Below are 21956 nucleotides of genomic sequence, written 5' to 3'. Positions count from 1 at the left end.
AGATAACACAAAACGTTTGAATGTTCACACTAAAAATTGTTCAACACATGTAGTTTCAGTGAATATTGATTTGCATATGAGTCCGTTTCACATTTGACTTGGGAAGACTTTGATTACAGTTTCGTACTTTTTACGCTTTTGTTATTTTTAAAGCTCTTCAAGCATCTTTCGAGGTTCTCTGTAGTGTAAATATGATATTTCTCTCTCATTATCTGATCTGATGTATTGATGTGAACTATTGTTTTGTTTAAATCAAACAGTAAGTTGGGTGGTTAAACGTTGTCATCCAAACGTTGGTAACGCTCTCACCGGACGCTCTCTCTCTCTCTCTCTCTCTCACTCGCTCTCTCTCTCTCTCTCACAGAGGAAACCTCACGCTGCCAAAGATGCCGGAGTCTAACATGGCTCTGAGCGTGTTGGGAGTGTTTCTGGGATTGCTTCTGGAGGTTTCCACACACGGGCCTTCCAGCGTTCCCAGAAGCTCATGGAAACAAGAAGGTGAGGGGCTTTTGAGCATTCATTTCTCTTCCACTTTTTAAAGACCATGGTCCTGCCACGTTTTTTGGATATGGTACTATGGTACATGATTCTTTTACCAACCCTTACGAAAAGCTTTTAGTTTGATATGGTATCTTTGAATTCCCATTATGGAACATGAATTTTGACATCTCTCTCGCATTAACATGGTTTTGTGTGACCGTGTGATATCTCAACTGCCATGTTTTTGTAAGGGTTCTTGGTATGGTTATTTTCCAATAAAAATGTACTCACTTCTCATTCGTATTGAATTTAACAGCGAAATAAATGGTAGTAGTTATGAATCGGATGAAAATTGGTGAGATGTTATTCAGTTTAGAAGCACGTTTTACCAGAGGCGGAAGTGAACCATGTGTGTAGTGAGTATAATGGATAGAATCACCCACGTTCCACCTGTTTCTTGCTGTCGACGCACACACACACAACCACACACACAACCACATGCCCCACCGGAAGCCAAACACAAACTAGCATGTGCCAACAACACATGTGTTAAAACAAAAAGATGCACACACCTTTTTTAGGTTACCTTCAGTTTAGTGCTCTCATTAGCCATAGCGAGGTTAAATGTTTGTGTACAAAGAGAATACAGATAATTCAAACCACTATGTGAGGGATAATGTACAGCCAGCCAGTTGTTATGGCAGAAATAACCCCCAGCAGTGTGATCAGGACCCGACGCGAAGTGGAGATCACTGAAGGGGCTTATTTCACCATAACACCCGGCTGCTTGTACATTATCCCGCTTATTACACGCCTACTTGCCACATGAGAAAAAAACTGGACATGAAATGTGAATTAGAAATATTTTTAGCTCATTTTTTCCATGAGGAAAAGCCGTTTACTTTTGGTTTTAAGGTAAGAAACGATGTTCAAATGTCACAAACAGGCAATTTGGTTTAATCATTTGTAAATATAATGTCATGTACATTATTAAAAGACATATTTATATTTCATCTGTCAAAAAAATAACCTGTCAAAATGATGTGCTGCATCCGGGTCACCGTGTGTTATTCGTTTTGAGAGGTTGTTATCTGGGAACAACGAACCTGCCGCGACTGGCCAATCAGAATCAAGCATTCCAACGAGCCGCGTAATAAGCGATGCGTTACTGCATCTTTAAAATAATTTCATTGGTTTATCAAATTTCCTAAACGGATATTTTCCTCTTACTTTTCCATCTTCTCATGTGATGTGGTTGCAGACGTGGAGCTGGTGGAGTTCTGGGAGCCGGGTGTGTTCAACTACACGACTCTTTTGCTCAGTGAGGACAGAGGTGTGCTGTATGTGGGAGCTCGAGAGGTCATTTACCAACTCAACATGAACAATGTGTCCGTCAAGAGCAACCAGGTGAGAAATATCAGCGCAAGCGAATGTTTCTCATCTGATCTGAAATAATGATCGATTCTTATGTTGAATTTCATAAACGCCACATTAGAAGCTATTTAGAAATGCAGAGGTTTTGTATCGTAATGTGTTTCAATCTCATCTGACACATTTTGTCACGATGTGTTCATTTCGTTTGCTTTGTAACTGGTGTTTCAGCTGCTGTGGAACGTTCCAGAGAGCGACATGTCGATGTGCATATTAAAGGGAAAATCCAAAGAGGTAATGTGGAAAAACAAGACACTGAGCGTCTGTGGAATCTTTGCTGATATTTGACCCATAAGATGTCTTTGCTTGTTCTTTTCCTTCAACTATCTGTTTGTGTTTCGTGTGTTTGCGTGTGTGACAGATGGAGTGTCGAAACTACATTCGAGTTTTGCAGGTTTTGGATGAAGATCGTCTTTATGTTTGCGGGACTCATGCGTTTCAGCCTCTCTGTGATTATTTGGTGTGTAAGGGATCTTATTCGCAGCAAACACTTGAATCATCGTGATGTTTGCTTTGAAGTGTTTCGAGATACCAAAAGTGAAGCTTTGTCAGAAATGATATTCCAGTTACAGTATCGGTCAACTTAAGCTCAAGATGTTGGAGTTTCTCTGATCTTTGTGATAACAATAGCTCAGCTACTAAATTTCGAGATATTTTAAAAGCTTCCTCCTACTGTTACCAGGAACTCGAGTTGAATGATTGAATATTTTATGACGCACATTTACCCCCACATGCTTAATATAGATAAAGACTATATAGAAAATAGTTTCTTGACTATTTTTGATGACGTGATCAGAACTTAGCAAGTTGTGTTCAATTATAAAAAAATGAGGAAGTTTGTCTTTTCGTTTAAAATCTGATCGTTTGATCTGATGATTATTTCTCTGTAGTCGCTGCAGGATTTCAGGTTCGAGAACAGAAAAGAGGACGGTCGAGGGAAATGTTCCTTTGATCCTGCTCAGAGCTTCAGCACGGTGATGGTCGGTGAGTGGCCGGCAGGGTTCAGATGTCATATTTAGTTCTCTTCGCTCAGTCTTGAACGCATTGTGAGATGTTTCTTGTGTGCTTTCTGCAGACGGGGAGCTGTACTCGGGTACGGCTTATAACTTTCTGGGCAGTGAGCCGATCATCTCCAGATATTCTCCGTCTCAGAGTTTACTGCGCACAGAGTATTCCACGTCCTGGCTCAACGGTACACCTTCTCCGAGAGCACAGGGATTGCGTTACAATACTCTAAACAACTATTCAGAAACTTCACTTTTAAAATAGAAAGTCATAAGTAGGTGATGAACAATGCCATAGAAGAACTATTTTGGGCCGTCCGGTTCCATAAAGAACCTTAAACATGCACAGAACCTTTCTGTTTCAAAAAAGATGAGTACGTAAGAAGGAAACCTTTAAACAACCTCCCAGTCCACAAGAACAATTTTTGACACTAAAATCACTTCAGAAACAGATGATTTCCATAAGGTTTTCACATCAACACTTATTGAGCGTTCTCATGTTGTTCTGGTTCTCTGTGCAGAACCCAGTTTTGTTTTTGCGGATGTGATTCGGGAGGGACAGGACAGTCCGGACAGAGATGACGACAAGATTTATTACTTCTTCACAGAGGTGTCGGTGGAGTATGAGTTTTTTGGCAAACTGCTCATCCCCAGAATCGCACGCGTGTGCAAGGTGAGAGATTATCTAAACCAGATCACATCTGTTTCCACCTGGCCAGATGTGATGTGATGAGATGATATTAGCAAGAAATACGGTTGATCTTTTAGTGACGACGCATATTTCTGACGTCTAAGGTTTTTTCAGTTTTAGTTTCAGTAATATACAACAATAGTTTATTTATATGAATCACACCTTCACCAAAATAGGACGCAAACCAAATGTAAATACTTGGTCATTTTTTTCTGAAGGTAAGGTTCATATGTTAACCCACAAAGAGGTGGTCCCGTCGTCATAACATGTCTCTCTGTGACAGGGGGATCAGGGGGGTCAGAGGACGCTGCAGAAGAAATGGACATCATTTCTGAAAGCCAAACTGGTGTGTTCAATGCCTGAACTCAACTTTGTCTTCAATGTGGTTCATGATGTGTTCGTTCTGAGAGCGATGAACTGGAGAGATACAGTCATCTACGGGGTATTTACCTCTCAGTGGTGAGTGCTTCGAACGGAGGAAAAAGAAACTTGATATTTTTAGCTGAAACTACTTGTTCCTGTTCGTCTTGATTCATTTGTATATGATCTGTCATCTGAGACTCTCATCTGAATCTCACAGATAAACAAATCAAACCAGAGTTTACTCGCTGTGTTTTATGCATTTGGGGATTTTTCTTGAAGGAAGTTCTTTGTTCGTTTTAGGGGGAATGTGGGTCTGTCGGCGGTGTGTGCGTATAATATGACTTCGGTGGATGAGGTTTTCTCCAAAGGAAAGTTCATGCAGAAGGCCACGGTGGAACAATCCCACACGAAATGGGTTCGGTTTAACGGTGTGCCCCCCAGTCCCAGACCCGGAGCGGTTAGTATCTCTTCCAGAGACTGCAGGATTTCCATCTTTTGTGACCCTGCACCACAAAACCAGTCTTAAGTAGCACGGGATCATTTTTTGTGCGTTTAATACGTTGTGTGGGTCAAAATGATAGATTTTTCTTTGATGCCAAAAATCATTAGGATATAAAGATCATGTTCCATGAAGATATTTAGTTAATTTACTATCGTAAATATATGAAGGCTTTAGTTTTGAGAGTAATATGCTATGCTAAGGACTTCATTTGGACAATTTTCTCAATATTTCGATTTTTTTATGCACCCTCACATTCCAGATTTTCAAATAGTTAAAAAAAAAAAGGTGCTTCAAAGGGTGCTTTGATGCCATAGAAGAACCTTTTGGTTCCGTAAAGAACATTTAACAACGGAAGAACCTTACTGTTTCACAAAAGGTTCTTTGTGGCGAAAAAAAGGTTCTTTAGATTATAAAAAGTTAAGAAAGAGATGGTTCTTTAAAGAACCTTTGGCTTCATCCATGGCGTCGTTGTGAACAACCTTTCAAGCACCTTTATTTTTAAGAGTGTATCTCGGCCAAATATCATCCATCCTAACAAACCATACATCAATGGAAATCTTATTTATTCAGCTTTCGGATGATTTAGTCCAGAAATGAATATCTTAATTTTTATTAATATCAGACATTAAAGTGATAGTTCACCCAAAAATGAAGATTCCGTCATCATTTGCTTACCCTCATGTCATTTCATACCTGTGTAAATAACTTTGTTCTGATGAACACAAAGAAAGATATTTGGAAGAATGTTAGTCATTTTCAGTTCCGGGACATCATTGACTACCATAGTAGGAAATATTAAATAGTAGTCAAAGGTGCCCGAGAACTGTTTGTTTTCCTCAATTCTTCAAAATTATCTCACTTTGTGTTCATCAGAGCAAAAACAAAAAACAATGAAACAATATTCTTTTCCTAATATGATAGTAGTCTTACAAATATCTTTCTCTGTGTTCATTGGAGCAAAGAAATGTATACAGGTTTGAAACAACCTGAGGGTGAGTAAATGATGACAGAATTTTCATTTTTGGGTATTTTGATATTCATTCTGATATCAGATGTAGTCTTCACACCATATTAAATGATCCTCTCCACAGTGCATCAACAATCAGAATCGCATGCAGAACATCAACTCGTCCCTGCAGCTGCCTGACAAAACCCTTCAGTTTGTGAAAGATCACCCGCTGCTGGAGGACCCGGTGCTGCCCATCGGGAACGGCCCACGATTCATCACCAAAGACATCAACTACACCCAGATCGCCGTGGAGAGGGTGCAGGCCCTCGACGGCAACACCTATGATGTCATCTTTACCGGCACAGGTGAGAATGTTGAGTGTGTGCTTCTTGTTTCTAATAGATAGATTGTGCTTGTTGATGTATGTTCCTGATGTCTTGTGCTGTGTTTGTAGATAAAGGTTTACTGCATAAGTCGGTGCTGTTGGATGGAGACGTCCACACGGTGGAGGAAATTCAGCTGCTGAAGAACTTGGAGCCGATTAAAACACTTCTACTTTCCAAGCGTGTGGTGAGAACATTTCTCTTCTTTCATGTCTTTATTTGCTCTTTGATAGTAAAAGTTGGCGATGTAAAGGGAAGTGGACTTACAGTGAACTGTTCCTCTTTTTAATGGGACCTATTGAGTGATCAACACTTAGAGCAATAACATGAGCAACAGGATTCAGTTTAATGTCATTAAACACCAAGAAGGAAGTTGAAAATAAAGAGAGAAGCAAACTCCCCCCTTCAGCAACTCATTTACGCACACGCACACGCATGGACAGTTTGACTGTGTTTATGTTCTCTGGTCCTCAGGCGCAGTTCTTGTATGTTGGTTCTGACTCCGGCGTGGTGCAGTCACGCACAGCGTTCTGTGATAAATACCTGTCCTGTGACGACTGCGTTCTGGCCCGAAACCCGTACTGTGCGTGGCACACACGTTCCGCTAAATGTGTGAATATATTCCAGGAAAACACTGACAAACGGTGAGAAATGAGAAGCATGTCGTGTCTGATGTGTCTGGAGGCACTGTATCATGTCATCAAGTCTCTTCTGCTTTTTATTTAGAAAAAAAGTGGAACATTGTTTTGAAATACATTGTCTCGTGTCTATATTTACTCTGTGTTTTGTGTGTGTGTGCGCAGGAAGTTGATTCAGAGCCTCAGAGGGGACGCTGGGATATGCCCTCCAGGTGTGTAATGTAAAAGGTTATCGTATTAAAGTTGTATAAAGAAGACCAGACACAGGAACACGCTGTGTTTCTCATGACACAAATCATCTGTGTGTGTTTTATGTGTGGTCTATATTTAAACTCGTTTTGTGGGTCTGTTTTCCCTAGAAGGAACTCACAGAAAACCCACCGACAACAAGAGCATGAGAACTGATCTCTCATTCCCCACTATTGCACATGTTTATTTGTCTTTAATACACACGATCTAGCTTCAGTATAGCATTGTAGTCTTTCTACACGCCCACCAGAAATAATAATAACATTGAAGCCGATATATTCTAGCTGATACATTATTAATAATTTCCTCTGGTTCAAATCCAGTGCAGTACTGTCTTTCTGTCATGATCATTCACTTGCTGCTATGAGCAAAACATTGTTAATGTAGTATGTAGATATTTATGAATGTGTACATTATAGGGACAAAAGCTATTTGTTTGAAGACGACTGCTGTCTGAACGCTTTCTGTCTTGAGACCGGTTAGACTTGTGGCTATTGAGAACACCTTTCTGGGTTGCTCTGAAAGAACATCTGAAATTTGTTTATTAAATTTACATTTATGCATTTGGCAGACGCTTTTATCCAGAACGACTTGCATTGCATTATCCTATACATTTGTTTCAAAGTATGTGCAATCCCCTGGGATCCAACCCACGACCATGGCGTTGTTAACACCATGCTCTTACCACTGAGCTACAGGAAATAAACATTTTACCAGAAAAGTTTAAAAGTTAAAGAATCTTGAATTAGTGTAAAGTAGGCTTGGGAAAAAAAGAATTTAAGAAAATGTTATATTAATATTTAGGTGTACTGTACTGTATATCGCCAATATATTGCTTATCGGCTTCCAATGTTCAAGAATGATCAGTTATCGGCCAAAATGTACACATCGGTGCATCCCTAAAATGTTCCTTAGGATCAGATCCCAAAAAAGGTATGAACAAAAAGAGGTCTAAGTCCCCATACTGCTTAAAGGCGGGGTGTCCGATTTCCGAATTACGCTTGTTTAGGCAAAGTCGGGCCGCGTACCAAAACAACCTTGTAGCCAATCAGCAGTCAGGTGCACAGTACACAGGACGGACATTAGTCGAGCCGAGCGCTGACGAAAGCGAAAGATGGGGGTAGGGGTGTGTCTGTTTTGGTGATATGAAAATCAACAACGGCTCAGAGAAATCGGACACCCCGCCTTTAGGGCCCGATTCACATTTCGCGTCTACAACCACGAGGCCACGGCGCTTTCTCTCTTCAAATGACCCGCAAGTGCACGCACGGCACTCCCAAAAGTTGAACTATTTCCATCTCGATGCGCCTAGAAAAATGTGCTGTCTCGTTGCCCCTATTTGCGAGCGCCTGCCGCGTGTATTTATTTCAAATAACGAATATACGCGCGGAAAAGACGCAAAATGTGAATCAGGCCTAAGTGGACCAAAAAGGATCCGAGTGCTCTTTCAGGGACCGAGACGGTGTGAACGTAATAAGAACTCGGCCCTTTTCCATTTGGTCCATCTCTCGGAGTTTGGTCTTTTAAAGAGGGCCCAAGTGTGAAAACACCCTAAAAGAGTACAGCATCCACTGCACGTATGCAAAAACAAGCGAATACTCTTATTTGTGTTCGAATCATCATTCTAAGTCTGTTATGGACAATGTTTTTGACAGAAGTGTGTGTTGTATTTGCGAAGAAACCACATTTGAGAGGGCATTAAAAAATTATCAAAAAAACTGGTGCTGGCTGGCAACAACAACAAAAAACGCTGGCAGGGAAAGAGTTAAAGACATATTAGGCTATGTTTACATTTGACTTCTTTTTTAAAGCTTCTAGCATCTGTTTTACATTGTAATCATATGGAGTAAACCGTGCTTTCAAAAAAAGGAAAATTAGAATCTTGAAATCTCTTTAGGAAATAAAATATAAAAAGTTAATTAAAATCAATGACACATGCAGATATATCAGACGCAGATGTTTAAATATTATACTGAATATATGTGAAAAAATTCTATACTTTCCAAACCTCGTGTATGTTTTATTGAGGAAAGATGTGGATCAAGTACTGTTGAGGTAATCTGTGAATCTCTTTTGGTCTCTCTCACAGTTCCACCTCTGACCGTGAAGGATTACACGCAGGTGGTGGTGAAGCCGGGCGGTTCTGCTGATCTGCCCTGTCAGGTGCGCTCAAACCTGGCTCAGGTGCTGTGGAAGTTCAACGGTGATGTTCTGAGCGAAGCGTCACACTTTCTGCTGATGGGAGAGAGCGGCCTGCTCATATACAGCGTGACCCCGGAGGATCAGGGCCATTACGAGTGTTGGGCCATCGAATCCGGTGCGGGGAAGAACTTCACCCGTCCGGTTGCCGGATACGTCCTCCGACTGGACCTTCCCGACAGCATGCCCGATCAACGCCCGTCATCAGATGTCGCCGCCCGTTCCGATGGATCCACGGTGCGTGACCCTACCGTGCTGACAGAAGGTAATAACGGTAACGCATCAGGATCCGCTCGACTAACATCGGCCCACACAGAGGCCCCCCCACTAACCACATCCTCTAGTGATATCATTAAACCCAAACGCTATCACCCCCCGGGCGTCAGCAACCTTCCCACCCGCACCGAGACTCTCGACCCGTCTGCCAAGTACATTCAGCGTGACAACAGCGCCGCCCTGCTGGCGCTCTTCCTTCTCTTCTTCCTCCTGTTTCTCGCCGCTCTGGTGTATAACTGTTACATGCAGTACCTGCCAGCGCCGTGTCTCCGGCTGCGGGCGGCGCTGCTCGGCTCACAAAAGAAACCACAGCCCGAGTATGTCGCGTGCGAGGCCGGACTCATGGAAAAGACGGATTCGGGAGACCAGCCGATCCAGAATGGAGCACATCCGATGCGGGCGCTCAGAGACACCGGATACGAGACGGAACCTGAGTGTGAGAACGGAGGAGTTTTGTCAAGCTGTAAAGACAAAGATGATAGTTCATCGAAAGAGCGACCGTTTGATGTAGACTGTATTTCACAGCCCATTGAATATGCAGACGCAGACGCACCCAACTGATGCTAAATTTGAGGGTTTGTAGACGTTTCTCACCTCTCCATTGAGCGCTTCTCTCCGCAGCAGAATAACATGGAGGTCGAATATATCGAGATTTAGTCTGCAAAAACCGTTAATAAGTTTCACATACGTTTCCAAATTGGAAACCTTGTTTACCAAATTGGTAAGTTAGCGTGAACTGTGTCTGAAATGCGTTTTTTTTCTGGAGGCGGACATGTTCACGCTTTGACCTGGTGTTTGTTTTTCTTGTTTGGATGTGTGTGATAAATTCTCAGGGCTGTTTTTAGTATCACAGATACAGAATAGAGTTGTGACATCTCAAACCAGACTGGCAGGTGAGACCAAATTATGGTATAAGAATGCACACACGACCCGAACTGAAGTGGACCCAAACTTTGTGAAACTAAAATAAAGTTATTTTTGTTGAAGTTGTTTTTTTTAACGTGAAATGGAGATAAAGATGATGATGACGATGACGATGATGGTCCTGTTGTGTGAATCTTGTGAAGTTCTCAGCAGAACGAGAAGGTGGAGATGACTGTTGTATGTCAGACGACTGAAAAATAGAAAACGAATGAGAATGAAATGAGACCAAAACCGTTGAACACTGTGACGTGTCTCTTGCACACTTCCATGTGGATTGAGGCTGTTTGTCATTTTCTACATGACAGAATATTTCTTAAAACATTATTGAAACTTTATTGATAAGACATCTAGTGTCCACCCTCGTGAGCTCATCATCTTTTAAAAACATTTTTTTAAAATAAAGACCTTATTTAATTATTACGTTAGTAATTATAGGGTGAATATCACAAAACCATATTTTACCTTAAAACAAAAACTATTAAAATTTAAGTTGACTTCATTTTTATCTTAAAATCTAAATGGTATAAAATATATTTTTTATTCTGATCTTGTGGTGAAATATGACCAGTCCATTCTTTGTGGTTCACCCAATAACAATTGTAATAGTCGATTATTCTTTATTCACTTTATTTCACTTTCATTTCATTATTTTGTTCACTGGTTATTTCTCATATGATGTCATTCCTCAGTTTTCTCTTCAACTGACACTCGGCTCTCTCTCTCCCCCCGTCCATCCACTTCCTGTTTCCTGCACAGTTTCATTGGCTGTTCCTCCTCACTCCCCTGTCGACACCTCATCACTTCCCACATCTTGCGGCCGCCCCTCTCTCTTACCTTCCTCTTCCTCATCGTCGTCTTCTTCTGTGTGGAGAGCTCATCTGTTACCGCCCCTCCTGATGGATCAGTCGTGGGGGGTGCATCCTCACCAGGCCTTCCTTCTCTTCTGTCTGGCCTTGGGTGAGTGGTACCTTTGACCTCTGACCTCTCTTCTTTTTCTCTTGTGTTCCGTCTTCTGCCTTTTTTGTCTTTCTCTCTTCTCGTTCCCTATTGTGTTTCTGGCATCTTGTCTCAATGTCTAAACACTCTGACATGTGACCTCCTGCGTTCATTTCTGTAATGCCTTAATTGAATACATGGAATTTTAATTTAACTTTATTTAATGGTTCACTCTTAAACTTGGAGGTTAAAAGGATTTTCTTTGCTTACAGAAGCGTAGTCTGTTTTAGGACATGGTCATTTTCTGCATTGTGTCGTTGTGAACCCCCACCCACTTCAGTATACCTCCCTTCTATAATTGAGATATTTTCAGATTCAGACAATGGGAAGTCATTGGAGTATTTAGACAATGATTGTGTGTGTTTGTGGTGTGCGTGCATGAGTGTGTGTGTCTGGATTGTTGCATGTTGTCTAATCTTTTGACCTTCTGATGCCTAAAAAATGGGTTTAGAATTTTTCTTGTAATTTATTTGTAAAGGAGAACGCCGAGCAAATATAATTTTCTGGACTCTTAGACTACTTTGCAGCAAATAGTTGTAGTTTTTAAAAGAATTTTTAATTTATGATTTTTATGTTTTGCTTTTACCATTTTTGTATTTTACGTAAGTGTTGTAACGTAAATGGATGTGATGAACTCTTGAACAGCATTGGAGTGATTCAGAAGTTCTTCTCTGAATGAAGGTCTGTAAATGTGTACATAAGATGTACAAAGTTTTTTCAAATCTTATACATTTTGATAGAGCTTAAATAAAATGTTGAATTGCAAAAAAGAGATGCTGTTTCTTTTATCTTCCGTAAGCTGAACCGTGTACAGAATGTGCTTGTAATCGCTTTCAAACATCCATCATATTATGACATGATTGTTATGGTTGTGAATGTTGATTGTCCAAAAATTCCAATGTCAGCTTCTCTTGGAAGAATGAGTCGTTTAAAAATGTGCTTGGATATAAAGAAAATTAAAAATAGAACATTTGTTTTGAGTCTTATTCTTCTTTGTTAATTGATTGCAATCTCTGTTATTATACAAATAAAAATCTTAACTTTAACAAATCTGAACAACACATACTATTTAGTATCTATTTAAAGTGATTTATTGTGTAAAGCGTTTTTTTAGACTCTACACAAACCACCATTTATTTTTAAAATATTGGGTCTATTATTATGGAATTAATGCAAATAAACTCACAGTTATGCATTTCAACCTAATTGATGTTTTGTGCATGTAGGTTTGTTTGAACTCGGTTTAAGTGTGATGTGCATCTCACACGTACAGCATGACTGTGATCTGAGGAGGCGTGAGGTATACATGTGATTTGGCAGCACACTTGTGTGCTTGTATTTGGGGTCTGTGTGTAAGTGCAGTTTTCCCCCAGGTCCTAATGATGTCAGGGTTCAGTGGCATGTAAATGGGCGGAGACTGGAGACGTCCGTCATGGAACAGAGACACGCCCTTTCACGTGACGCTGTGCTGGTGAGCAGCTGGATAAAGGAGAAGCCTTCAGATAAACCCGGCCAATACGAGTGTACAGCCGTTTCTAAAGCCGGAAATGACGTGTCAAAAATTGATCTCTGGCCCAACAGCATGGGTAAGATTTTCTTCAGAACATGACTTTTCTGTTTGCGCTCAAAGGGAAAGTGCACCCAAAAATGCATCATTTATTCACGCACATATCGACGTGTCATTTGTGTCGCTGTTTCTCAGATGAGGCTCCACACAGAGACGCGGTGGATCAGTGGAGAAACGCTCTGTCTGAACACAACAGACTGCTGCAGGAGTGGAAGAAAGCTCGGGTGCAAATCGATGCATCACATTCATCATCTCAAATTCACTATACGCTTAAAACTTAAAAAAAAATGACATTCTTACTAAGTGTTTTTGTTTGTTTTGTAGTACAAATAACTAAACATTCTTAAATCAAGATGCACTTTCTTGACAAAAAAAGTTACCCAAGATGTTTAGTCTCTTTTTAAGGAGAAACGTATAAGAATTAAGTAAATTTATGGTAAAAACAAGCAAAAAAATCTGCCAATGCTGTGAGAAAAATCAACTTGAGAAAAAGGTCAAACTAAATTCAAGTTTATTTTTCTCACCCCATTGGCAGATTTTTTTGCTTAATTTTACCATAAACGTACTTAATAATTATATCATTTTTCATAAGATGATGCAGTGAATGATCAGTGATTCATTTTCTATTTCTAGAGAAATTAATGTTGATGTTTCAGTGTTTTAGTCTGGCAAAGCAAAAAAAGCATCACTGAGCATGCAGGTGAAATGATGTCTTTAACTATTTATTAGGGCTGTCAAACGATTAATCGTGATTAATCACACCCAGAATAAAGGTTTGTGTTTACATAATATATATCTGTGTACTGTGCATATTAATTTTGTATTTATAAAGACAAAACATACACATACTTGTCTATAAATTTTAAATGTATTAATTTATATTGACCAATAATTGAAATTGTAAATAAAAGTTTATTAATAGTTATATTTGATATTTTTCTTAAATATACGCGTGTATGTGTTTATAAATACAAAATTAATATGCACAGAACACCAGCATTATTATGTAAACACAAAATTTAATTCTGGACGCGATTAATCACGATTAATCGTTTGACAGCCCTACTATTTATAGAGCCATAACAGAAATATGTACATTATTGATGTTATGCTCCTGTTTAAAATATGAAACTGCTCTTTAAATAGATTTCGCCGAACCAGTAAAAATGAAAGGGTTTTCAGGATCCAAACCACAGAAATGAGAAAACGTCCCGCGGGCAGACATCTGTCTGATCAGCACTTTCTAATATTCTCTTTCATTCATTTTTATGTTCTTTCAGTATATCATATTTCATTCTTCATTCTGTAAAGACATTTTGCATAGAAATAATACAGTTCAATCTTTGCTTTTATTTCTGCTTGATAAACTATTTGAAAGCGAATCCAGTGCGTGTGTGTGTTTGACGGTGTTTTTATTGCTGTTCTTCTTGTTTTCCTGTAGGAGAGCTGTGATGGACACACTGTCCTCTGAACTGACTCACTCTTGGACATGGCACAATTTTCTGACTCCACTCCAGGGACAAATGCTTGGACGAGAGCACACACACGTCATTGGTGATGTGAGGTGCTTCAAAGCCAACACACACACACACACACACACAGTCTATTCTGTGCTCATCAGGCCGTTCCTGGATCAGGCATTGGAGATCCAGACTGGATGATGTGTATACGGGTTTCCAGACCGTTGAGGATGTACACAGCGAGACAGGTGTGGGCAGTTTGAGATCTCTGACAACATTGAAACTGATGACAGCTACTTTCTACGACAGTTTGCAGACTTCTATTTCTAGCTCATCTACCCTTGAGCGGATGACAGTTCGTGTTAGATAGATAGATCTAAATCTATCTATCTATCTATCTAGTGAAAGCACATGTGTTGTGTGTCTGTTTCCTGCATCTAGTGCTTTTGTTACTATGCATCCAGTGTGTTATTTGAGCAGATCTATTTTGAATGTCCTTCAAGGTTGGTGGAATATTTATTTTTCCTCCAGAATAAAAGTCATCTGATCTACAGAGACAGATTTGAGATGTTGGCACCACCCAGCAGCATAGGGCAACGCCGAGCAGTTTCTTGCTTATTAAAGGAAAAGACAAATTTCATAATGAAACTTCCGGCTGTCGACTCGAACTTGGTTACAAATTTCACACATTTTTGCAAGCGAGCAGTTGAAAGTGTGGCGTGTTTTAGTGCTGTCGCTTTCTATAAAACACATTCTGTCATAAACATGATGTGGCGTCTACAGGTACAAAACATAAAAGTGATGCAGGCACAGGTGCACAAGAAGAAAGTTAAAAGCATTTCTAAGTTTTGTTGGTCGTGAAGAACTGAGAAAAAGTGAGAGAATGAGCTGTCACGTGGCGCCCTCTTGTGTTCTGCTGAAAGAGGCCAAAACAAAACCACTACACAGCTGCATTTATTTTTAAGTAACGAGAATATAATCAAGAACAAAACATCATCTTACATAAGCCATATCTTTATAAGTAACGTTGTTCTGAATAATAATAAGTTCATGGAAGAATGAATAACTAATACAGTGCCGTCAAACACATACATTTTCAATTCAGGAATAAGCGATTATTAAGGACTCTCCCTTGATAAATTCCTTTTCATTGCATTAAAAATATAAAAAGTATGTGCACTATTTAAACAGTCCATCATCTTTACAGTATACAATTGCCTTTCCTGAAGCATCAACGCAACCTGAGAATTAGACACAACCTATCATAAAGACACATGTGATCCTGCAATAGTTCACAGCACATTTACATCAAATACACCGATTTCGCTTTCTAAACGCTCATGATGCTCCAGACTTTTATTTTATACACACACATCGTGAAAGTTTTAGCTTCACCCAGAGAGGCGCTCGAGTCACGTGATTGCTCGAGTCACGTGATTGAGTTAAGAGCCCTTCGATTTTCACTGAAAACACATTTCCCGTATTCCCTTGATTCTCTGTCCGAGCATAAGCGCCGTCAAACACAGCATCATTAACACCGGAGACAGAAACATGGTAAAGTTAGGAAGTATTCACTGAATACTACAGTAATCCATAGAAATGTTCCAGAAGAGTGGAGTGCTGTTGTTAGTGTCATTGCTTGGGAAGAGGTCTCCTGAACAGCAGAATATGAGGCTCTGCAAAAATAACACGCAAAGGAAATATTAATTATTTAAAGCGGACTAAAATATAGTAAATTGTAGTCATTGCTTTTTATAGTATTCTGTAGAATTTACTACTACGCTTGTAGTATATTTTAACAGCTGATCCCTGGTCATTTGTTTTACACTGTTGATGTAAATAAGACAAACCGGGCTCGTGGATCATGTAATGGACCCAACCCAGTGACTGCTGCACGCCCAGTCTCCTCCACTCATCTTCGGACATCAGGTGGGATTTGGGGACCTGTTTGGCCAGTTCCCGCGGTAAGACCACGTGTCTGCAATTGCATAAGACAAATGTTTGAGTTTTAACAATATTTGAGGAGATTGGCATTAGGATGAAGACCTAAAATCACATTAAATGTCACTAAACAGGCAAGCACATGGGAGTTACCCATGTCATTAGATCGTAGTTAAAACATATTCTTTAAAGTTACATTTAATTCAGACTACTGCTCACTTGCATTAAACAACACGCAACGATTTATTTGTAAACTGGTGTGAGTTAAAATCAATGTTACGGTTTAATGAAACACGCCGCATCGAGGCCCTAAACCCGACCACTCTTTCCTTCTTAATCTTACCTGTATTCATAAAGATCGTCTGTGTATTTATCTGAGTAATAGATCTGTTTGTGAGCCATTTTTAATTACGAATCGCTGATGAGAAAGTTTAAGATATATCAACTATCGAAAGAAGTCAACCAGACTCTAGCTCGTAACTTTACAAATTTAACCGATACAAGTTTTCGAACAGGCGATACAAGCCGGAGCCGTCGCATTTGATTGGCTTAAGATGGCCATGTGACTTTTACCGTCATCAGCACGTCGGAGGGGTGGGGGCGGAGGAATGCGCGGTTGCCCTGGTAACCGAACAGAGCTGTTTGGATGGCTAGTGTGTGGGATTTCCATGAACTGTCGATATTTTAATAAAAATAGCCTCTGTAAAGAAACAAAAAAGTCGTTTTTGTGCAGAAACCAGCCACTACAAGTAAAATGTGCAAACTTGCTACCGCAGTGACGTATTACTATACAATATTAATCTTATTTCGTTTGACAAATAATGCCCCCTAACTAGCGGTAAGGGACGCGTCGATTGGTGTACGCAGACATTTATATTTAAAGATTAAGACTAAAATAACCCTTAAAAAATATCACGGGCAATTATGAATATGTAACGTTACACCACAGAAGATGCCGCGCAGTCGTACGTCACGGTTTTGACTAGAAAGGATACACAGCTACCTCTACTGGGCATGCGCACTTCAATACCGCAACATTTTTGTCACGCTGGAAACAGTTGATTAATATTTTTTTAATGATTATAAGGTTAGGTTTACGGTTGAGGTAGGTGTAGGCGTTAGCTAATGTCATTTATTGTAATTATATGGCGAGATTTTGCACCACTTCTGGCCGTAGCTGTATCTCTTCTAGCAACAACCGTACGTCACCGGCGCCGCCATATTAGACCAGGCAACACTGATGTATAAACGCATACAAATAAACGGGGAGCTGTGTTATTTCTGAATAAAAGAACAATATGACATTTTAATATTATTGACGTATTTGGCGTCCATCATTTACTATGCCCACAACGCCAGTGCGCCGCCATCATTCCCACAATCCACATCGAGAATGCAATGCAACCTCAGCATCCATTAATGAAGTGAAAACGCTCGCATTCCCTCAAAACGCGCTGTTTGTTGATGTTTCTACAAACGAAGATCGACTCGCGTAAAAATGGAATATCTCACCATTTGTACGGGCTTAAAAACAATACAGACATTACCTCGAACTCTATTCAATACAAACAAAACACTGCAACGATGTGAGACATCTCACGCATGGCCTTCCCATATGTGAGTCTTTTATTCAAAATGATTTTATTTTGTGAAATAACCTTCTTGATATGCTTTGCGTTTTATACAAAGTTAAATGTGCTGTTTGGTTTCGAGGTACATTTTTATTAATGTTATTATATGGTATATTAATGTATAGTATACTTTGTGTGACTAGTCTATGAGTCCAGAGAGAGAGGGGGGATGTCATCCAATGTTTGGAAACACAAGATGTTTTGAATCAGATTAATTTTCATCCAATTTGTTAAAAGAAAGTCTCAGTTGGTATTATTTTATATGATTAGTGTACTTTTGTCTATTTATTAAACAGTAGTTTATGTTTTACTGTCACAAAGCAAGCAATGAATCAAACTGCTGTATGGAATGTTTTATGTTAGTTTAGGAGAAGGTAATAGGGGGGAAATAATCATCCAGAACTAACCGGCATAAATGGGTGTTTATGAAAAACAGAAATGAAGTTTGTATCAATTCTATTGAGCTTCTAGATTCCACATGTAGTGAGATGTACACTAGCTCACTCCAAGCTACACCGGAAGACACTAACTCACACCAGCCAATGGTATCCGCCAGATCTGAGCTGCCAATCATTATGGCCGGCCCCCTCACCTCATTGCTGTTGCTATGCTGTCTTTGAAACTATGGTTACAGTAAAGGTTCCTGTAGGCAGCGCTCTCTCTGTATGATCTTACCGTATGAGTCTGAAACATTCACTATGCGAAACGTCGTCTTTAAAAACACGATCTTCATACATTTATAATTTCTGGAAGAGGTTTGTATTTTATTTGTTCCTATGAAAACTATTTATTGTCATTACTTGTAGTCCTGTTGTATCACAGATCTAAACCTGTCGTGCTCTGTGACCCAACAGATGAGTGATTTTTGGACTTTGAAAATCCTTCCTGGTCTCTCTCTCTCTCTCTCTCTCTCTCATCCATCTCTCCCTCTCTCTCTCTCTCTCTCTCTCTCTCTCTCTCTTTCTCTCTCTCTCTCTCTCTCTTTCTCTCTTCCTCCTCCTCCTCCTTCTTTCTCTCTCTCTCTCTCTCTCTCTCTCTCTCTCTCTCTCTCTCTCTCTCCTCTCTCTCTCTCTTTCTCTCTCTCTCTCTCTCTCTCTCTCCTCCTCTCTTTCTCTCTCTCTCTCTTCTCTCTCTCTCTCTCTCTCTCTCTCTCTCTCTCTGTCTCTCTCCTCTCTGTCTCTCTCTCTCTCTCTCTCTCTCTCTCTCTCTCTCTCTCTCTCTCTCTCGTCTCTCTCTCTCTCTCTTCTCTCTCTCCTCCTCTCTTTCTCTCTTCTCTCTCTCTCTGTCTCTCTCTCTCTCTCTCTCTCTCTTCTTTCTCGTCTCTCTCTCTCTCTCTCTCTCGCTCCTCTCTCACTCTCTTTCTCTCTATCCATCCTCTCTCTCTCTCCGCTCTCTCAAATTCTGATCATCCTGCATTTAATCCAGCATCGGATGAACCTTGACATCACATCGTATCACCACTCTATGACCATCGGACACCTCCGCATCCATTCTTCATCTCTTTCTCTTGTTTCGTATCACCTACAACATTCTTTTGGAATACAGTATTCAAGTGTAAAACCTGATTTCTTGAATCAGTTTTATATGCACTGAATAGTTTGTAGTATATATATATAAGTTCATATAGTATATGTGACCCTGGATCACAAAACCAGTCTTAAGTAGCACGGGAACATTTTTAGTAAAAGACAAAAATACATTGTGTGGGTCAAGATATATCGATTTTTCTTTTATGCCAAAAATCATTAGGATATTAAGTAAAGATCATGTTCCATGAAGATATTTTGTAAATTTCTTACCTTAAATATATAAAAACTTTATTTTTGTGAGTGGATGGTCTGCCACAGTGCCCCTGATTAACAACTTCAAAGGTTGTATTTTTTTTGCACTCTCAGATTCCAGAGTTTTAAACGGTTGTATCTCGCCCAGATATTGTCCTATTCTAACAACTCATACATCAATAGAAAGCTTATTTATTCAGCTTTCAGATTTTGTAAAAATCTCAATTTCGAAAAATTGACACATAAGACTGGTTTTGTTGTCCAGGGTCACATATTGTCTTGTTTTCAGGACATACAGATGGATTTGGAAAAGCAGATGAACCCGATGACCTGTTTCATAAGGTTAGTGAGCTGACTGAGAACACGCATAGCAATCGTAGAGAGAAAACCTGAAATCTCTAGAAACATCAAAATAATTGACCTAACATCAAATTCCTGTGGTATGTACAATATTGCACACATCACTTTTACTGAGTTAATGTTTTAAAGCTCATTATGTTGTCCCGCTCCAGTCCAGGGCTTTGGACATAAACAATTCCTCATATTGTTGGGCATATTGTCTAGAACAGTGGTTCTGAAACTGGGGGGCCCCAAGATGGATCCAGGGGGGCCACAGATTTTGTGACATTTTATGAAATATAGAAATTTATCATAGATTTTATGCAATCAAACATCAGAAAAATGACACCACCAACCAAAAGAATTGAGGTTCCAGCATTGTATAACTGAATGTTTTTGGTTTAATTAAAATTCTAAGTTTAAGATTATACGTCTCTATATGGGGGGCCGCAAAGCGATGCACTTAACACAAAGGGGGCCTTACAACGAAAAAGTTTGAGAACCACTGGTCTAGAACACCCCAGTAGCCGTACAGTTTAACACCATAGAGAACACGTTCGAAACGGCATAGCATCTCCCTAGCAACAGTCCACAAAAAGCAGATTTCTGTCTTTAAAACATGTTTATGGGTGTTTCTGCAACTACGGAGTGATTAAGATTTTAATCTTGTCATTTAATATACAGGAAACCTTGAAAATGTTCATAAAATTATACCAAATGATCAGTAAAATATACAAAAACATTTACGATGCTGTAAATTAATATGTATATTAAACAATTCCATTTGAAATAATGTCAAATTGTAATTCAATTACTCTTATTTTACATATCTTAATATTGTGACTGGAGTTGTGGGACATGAACAAAAACGGTGTTTGGACCTATAAACGCTATATGATTTTATATTAAATCACGTTAATCACAGTGTTAATTTCGTTGACGAAAACTACGACGAAAAGTATTCGTTAACGACATGTTTTCACTGACGAAAACGAGACGATAACTAAATAAAAATGAATGCATGATAACGAAAACTGTAATAAAAATATACTGACATTTTCGTCAACTAATAAAAACGAGACGAAAATATTCTTGTCCCACCTGGCGGACATCAGTTTGCGCGCATGTGCTTATCTCATATAAACGGTAGAGAGAAGTCTCTGGGAGAAGGGGAAGCACACACATGTATTCTGTGTCTCCACGCGGGTTACAAAGCGTCTTATTTCCCTTCACGATCGCCGGTAAAACGGCGGAAATTTGAAGCGCGACTGCAGGTGAGTCACCCCGAAACACATGACGAAGGAGCTCAAGTGTTTTTGTATGCCAATGTTAACTTAACACGAGCTGCTGCATAACGTGAAATGCAACATAAAGTCCGCCAAAAGAAACCAGCGCTGTCCTCTACTGATTATAGAAGTGATGAAGTGAGTCAAACTGTACATTCGATCCAAATATGTAACATGTTTGCATGACTAAAGAAATGTAATACAATTTATATAATATGTCTTTTTGAAAGCTATTCTCATTCATTGCTGTCTCAATCAAAGACAGTGCAGCTCTTACTTCAAATAGGCATGCCATGAGCCAATAGCCTTTGAGTGTGAGCCCTGTCAGAGCGTTTCATTGGTTGAATGAACTGAATGAGCACGCCCTACTTACGAGGCAATTGAGTCAAATGGGATTGAATGAACTGGAACATGTCGTTCATGGTCTAATATTCTGTGTTCCAACAATGCAAATCTAGTTACTGAACTTTTCTGAAAAATAAAGGTAATGACCTGGTTTAACTTCATTCTAAGGTGAAGTAAATTATGTCAAAACAGTTGAATCTTTGTATGGAACATTTAATTACACCAAGTAAATGATTTAAACCATTTAGATTTTAGTAGACTAAATATAATGTATATTTATTCGACTAAAATGTTTTTCATATTTCGTCGACTAAAACTAGACTAAAACTACAATGATGGGGTTGACTAAAACATGACTAAAACTAAATTGCATTTTTGTCAAAAGACTATGACTAAAACTAAATTAAAATTTGCTGTCCAACTTAACACTGGTTAATCATGAACAATATTTTTTTTAAGGTGTGTGATGACACTGTGAATATATCTATGAAGCGTCATATGACAAATTTTGACATGAATCT

General features: G+C 39.5%; 2 protein-coding genes across 8 annotated transcripts in view; one reads left to right on the top strand and one right to left on the bottom strand.

The window, feature by feature from the left end:
• Window positions 1-14733, top strand: part of sema4d (sema domain, immunoglobulin domain (Ig), transmembrane domain (TM) and short cytoplasmic domain, (semaphorin) 4D) — a 40112-nt gene extending 25379 nt beyond the window's left edge. For 5 of the 7 annotated variants that reach the window (XM_057360012.1, XM_057360013.1, XM_057360014.1 and 2 more), the window contains 14 exons: window positions 365-498; window positions 1742-1887; window positions 2083-2145; window positions 2273-2371; window positions 2802-2895; window positions 2987-3103; window positions 3437-3588; window positions 3890-4065; window positions 4270-4426; window positions 5563-5785; window positions 5875-5990; window positions 6278-6447; window positions 6607-6653; window positions 8780-10963. In XM_057360012.1, coding sequence (XP_057215995.1) covers window positions 365-498; window positions 1742-1887; window positions 2083-2145; window positions 2273-2371; window positions 2802-2895; window positions 2987-3103; window positions 3437-3588; window positions 3890-4065; window positions 4270-4426; window positions 5563-5785; window positions 5875-5990; window positions 6278-6447; window positions 6607-6653; window positions 8780-9726 — 2641 coding nt within the window. In that variant the 3' untranslated portion in view covers window positions 9727-10963. Of the gene's footprint in view, window positions 1-364; window positions 499-1741; window positions 1888-2082; window positions 2146-2272; window positions 2372-2801; window positions 2896-2986; window positions 3104-3436; window positions 3589-3889; window positions 4066-4269; window positions 4427-5562; window positions 5786-5874; window positions 5991-6277; window positions 6448-6606; window positions 6654-8779; window positions 11047-12458; window positions 12672-12787; window positions 12877-14093 lie in introns of those variants that run through there. The other 2 variants (XM_057360011.1, XM_057360010.1) reach the window with 2 other exon arrangements.
• Window positions 14734-15001: 268 nt separating this feature from the next.
• zgc:86839 (Cyclin-dependent kinases regulatory subunit 2-like) lies at window positions 15002-16585 on the bottom strand. Its single transcript, XM_057360281.1, has 3 exons — window positions 16397-16585; window positions 15963-16090; window positions 15002-15788 (listed from the first exon to the last, which is right to left on the bottom strand). Exons 1-3 carry the CDS (start codon window positions 16453-16455, stop codon window positions 15745-15747), a joined length of 231 nt encoding a protein of 76 aa, XP_057216264.1. The 5' UTR covers window positions 16456-16585; the 3' UTR covers window positions 15002-15744.
• Window positions 16586-21956: the final 5371 nt, after the last annotated feature.

The sequence above is a fragment of the Triplophysa rosa genome, linkage group LG19 (assembly GCF_024868665.1).
Source record: "Triplophysa rosa linkage group LG19, Trosa_1v2, whole genome shotgun sequence".
NCBI classification, from domain to species: domain Eukaryota; kingdom Metazoa; phylum Chordata; class Actinopteri; order Cypriniformes; family Nemacheilidae; genus Triplophysa; species Triplophysa rosa.
The sequence above is the reverse complement of the archived record's forward strand: the minus strand, read 5'-3'. Positions and strand labels throughout refer to the sequence as shown.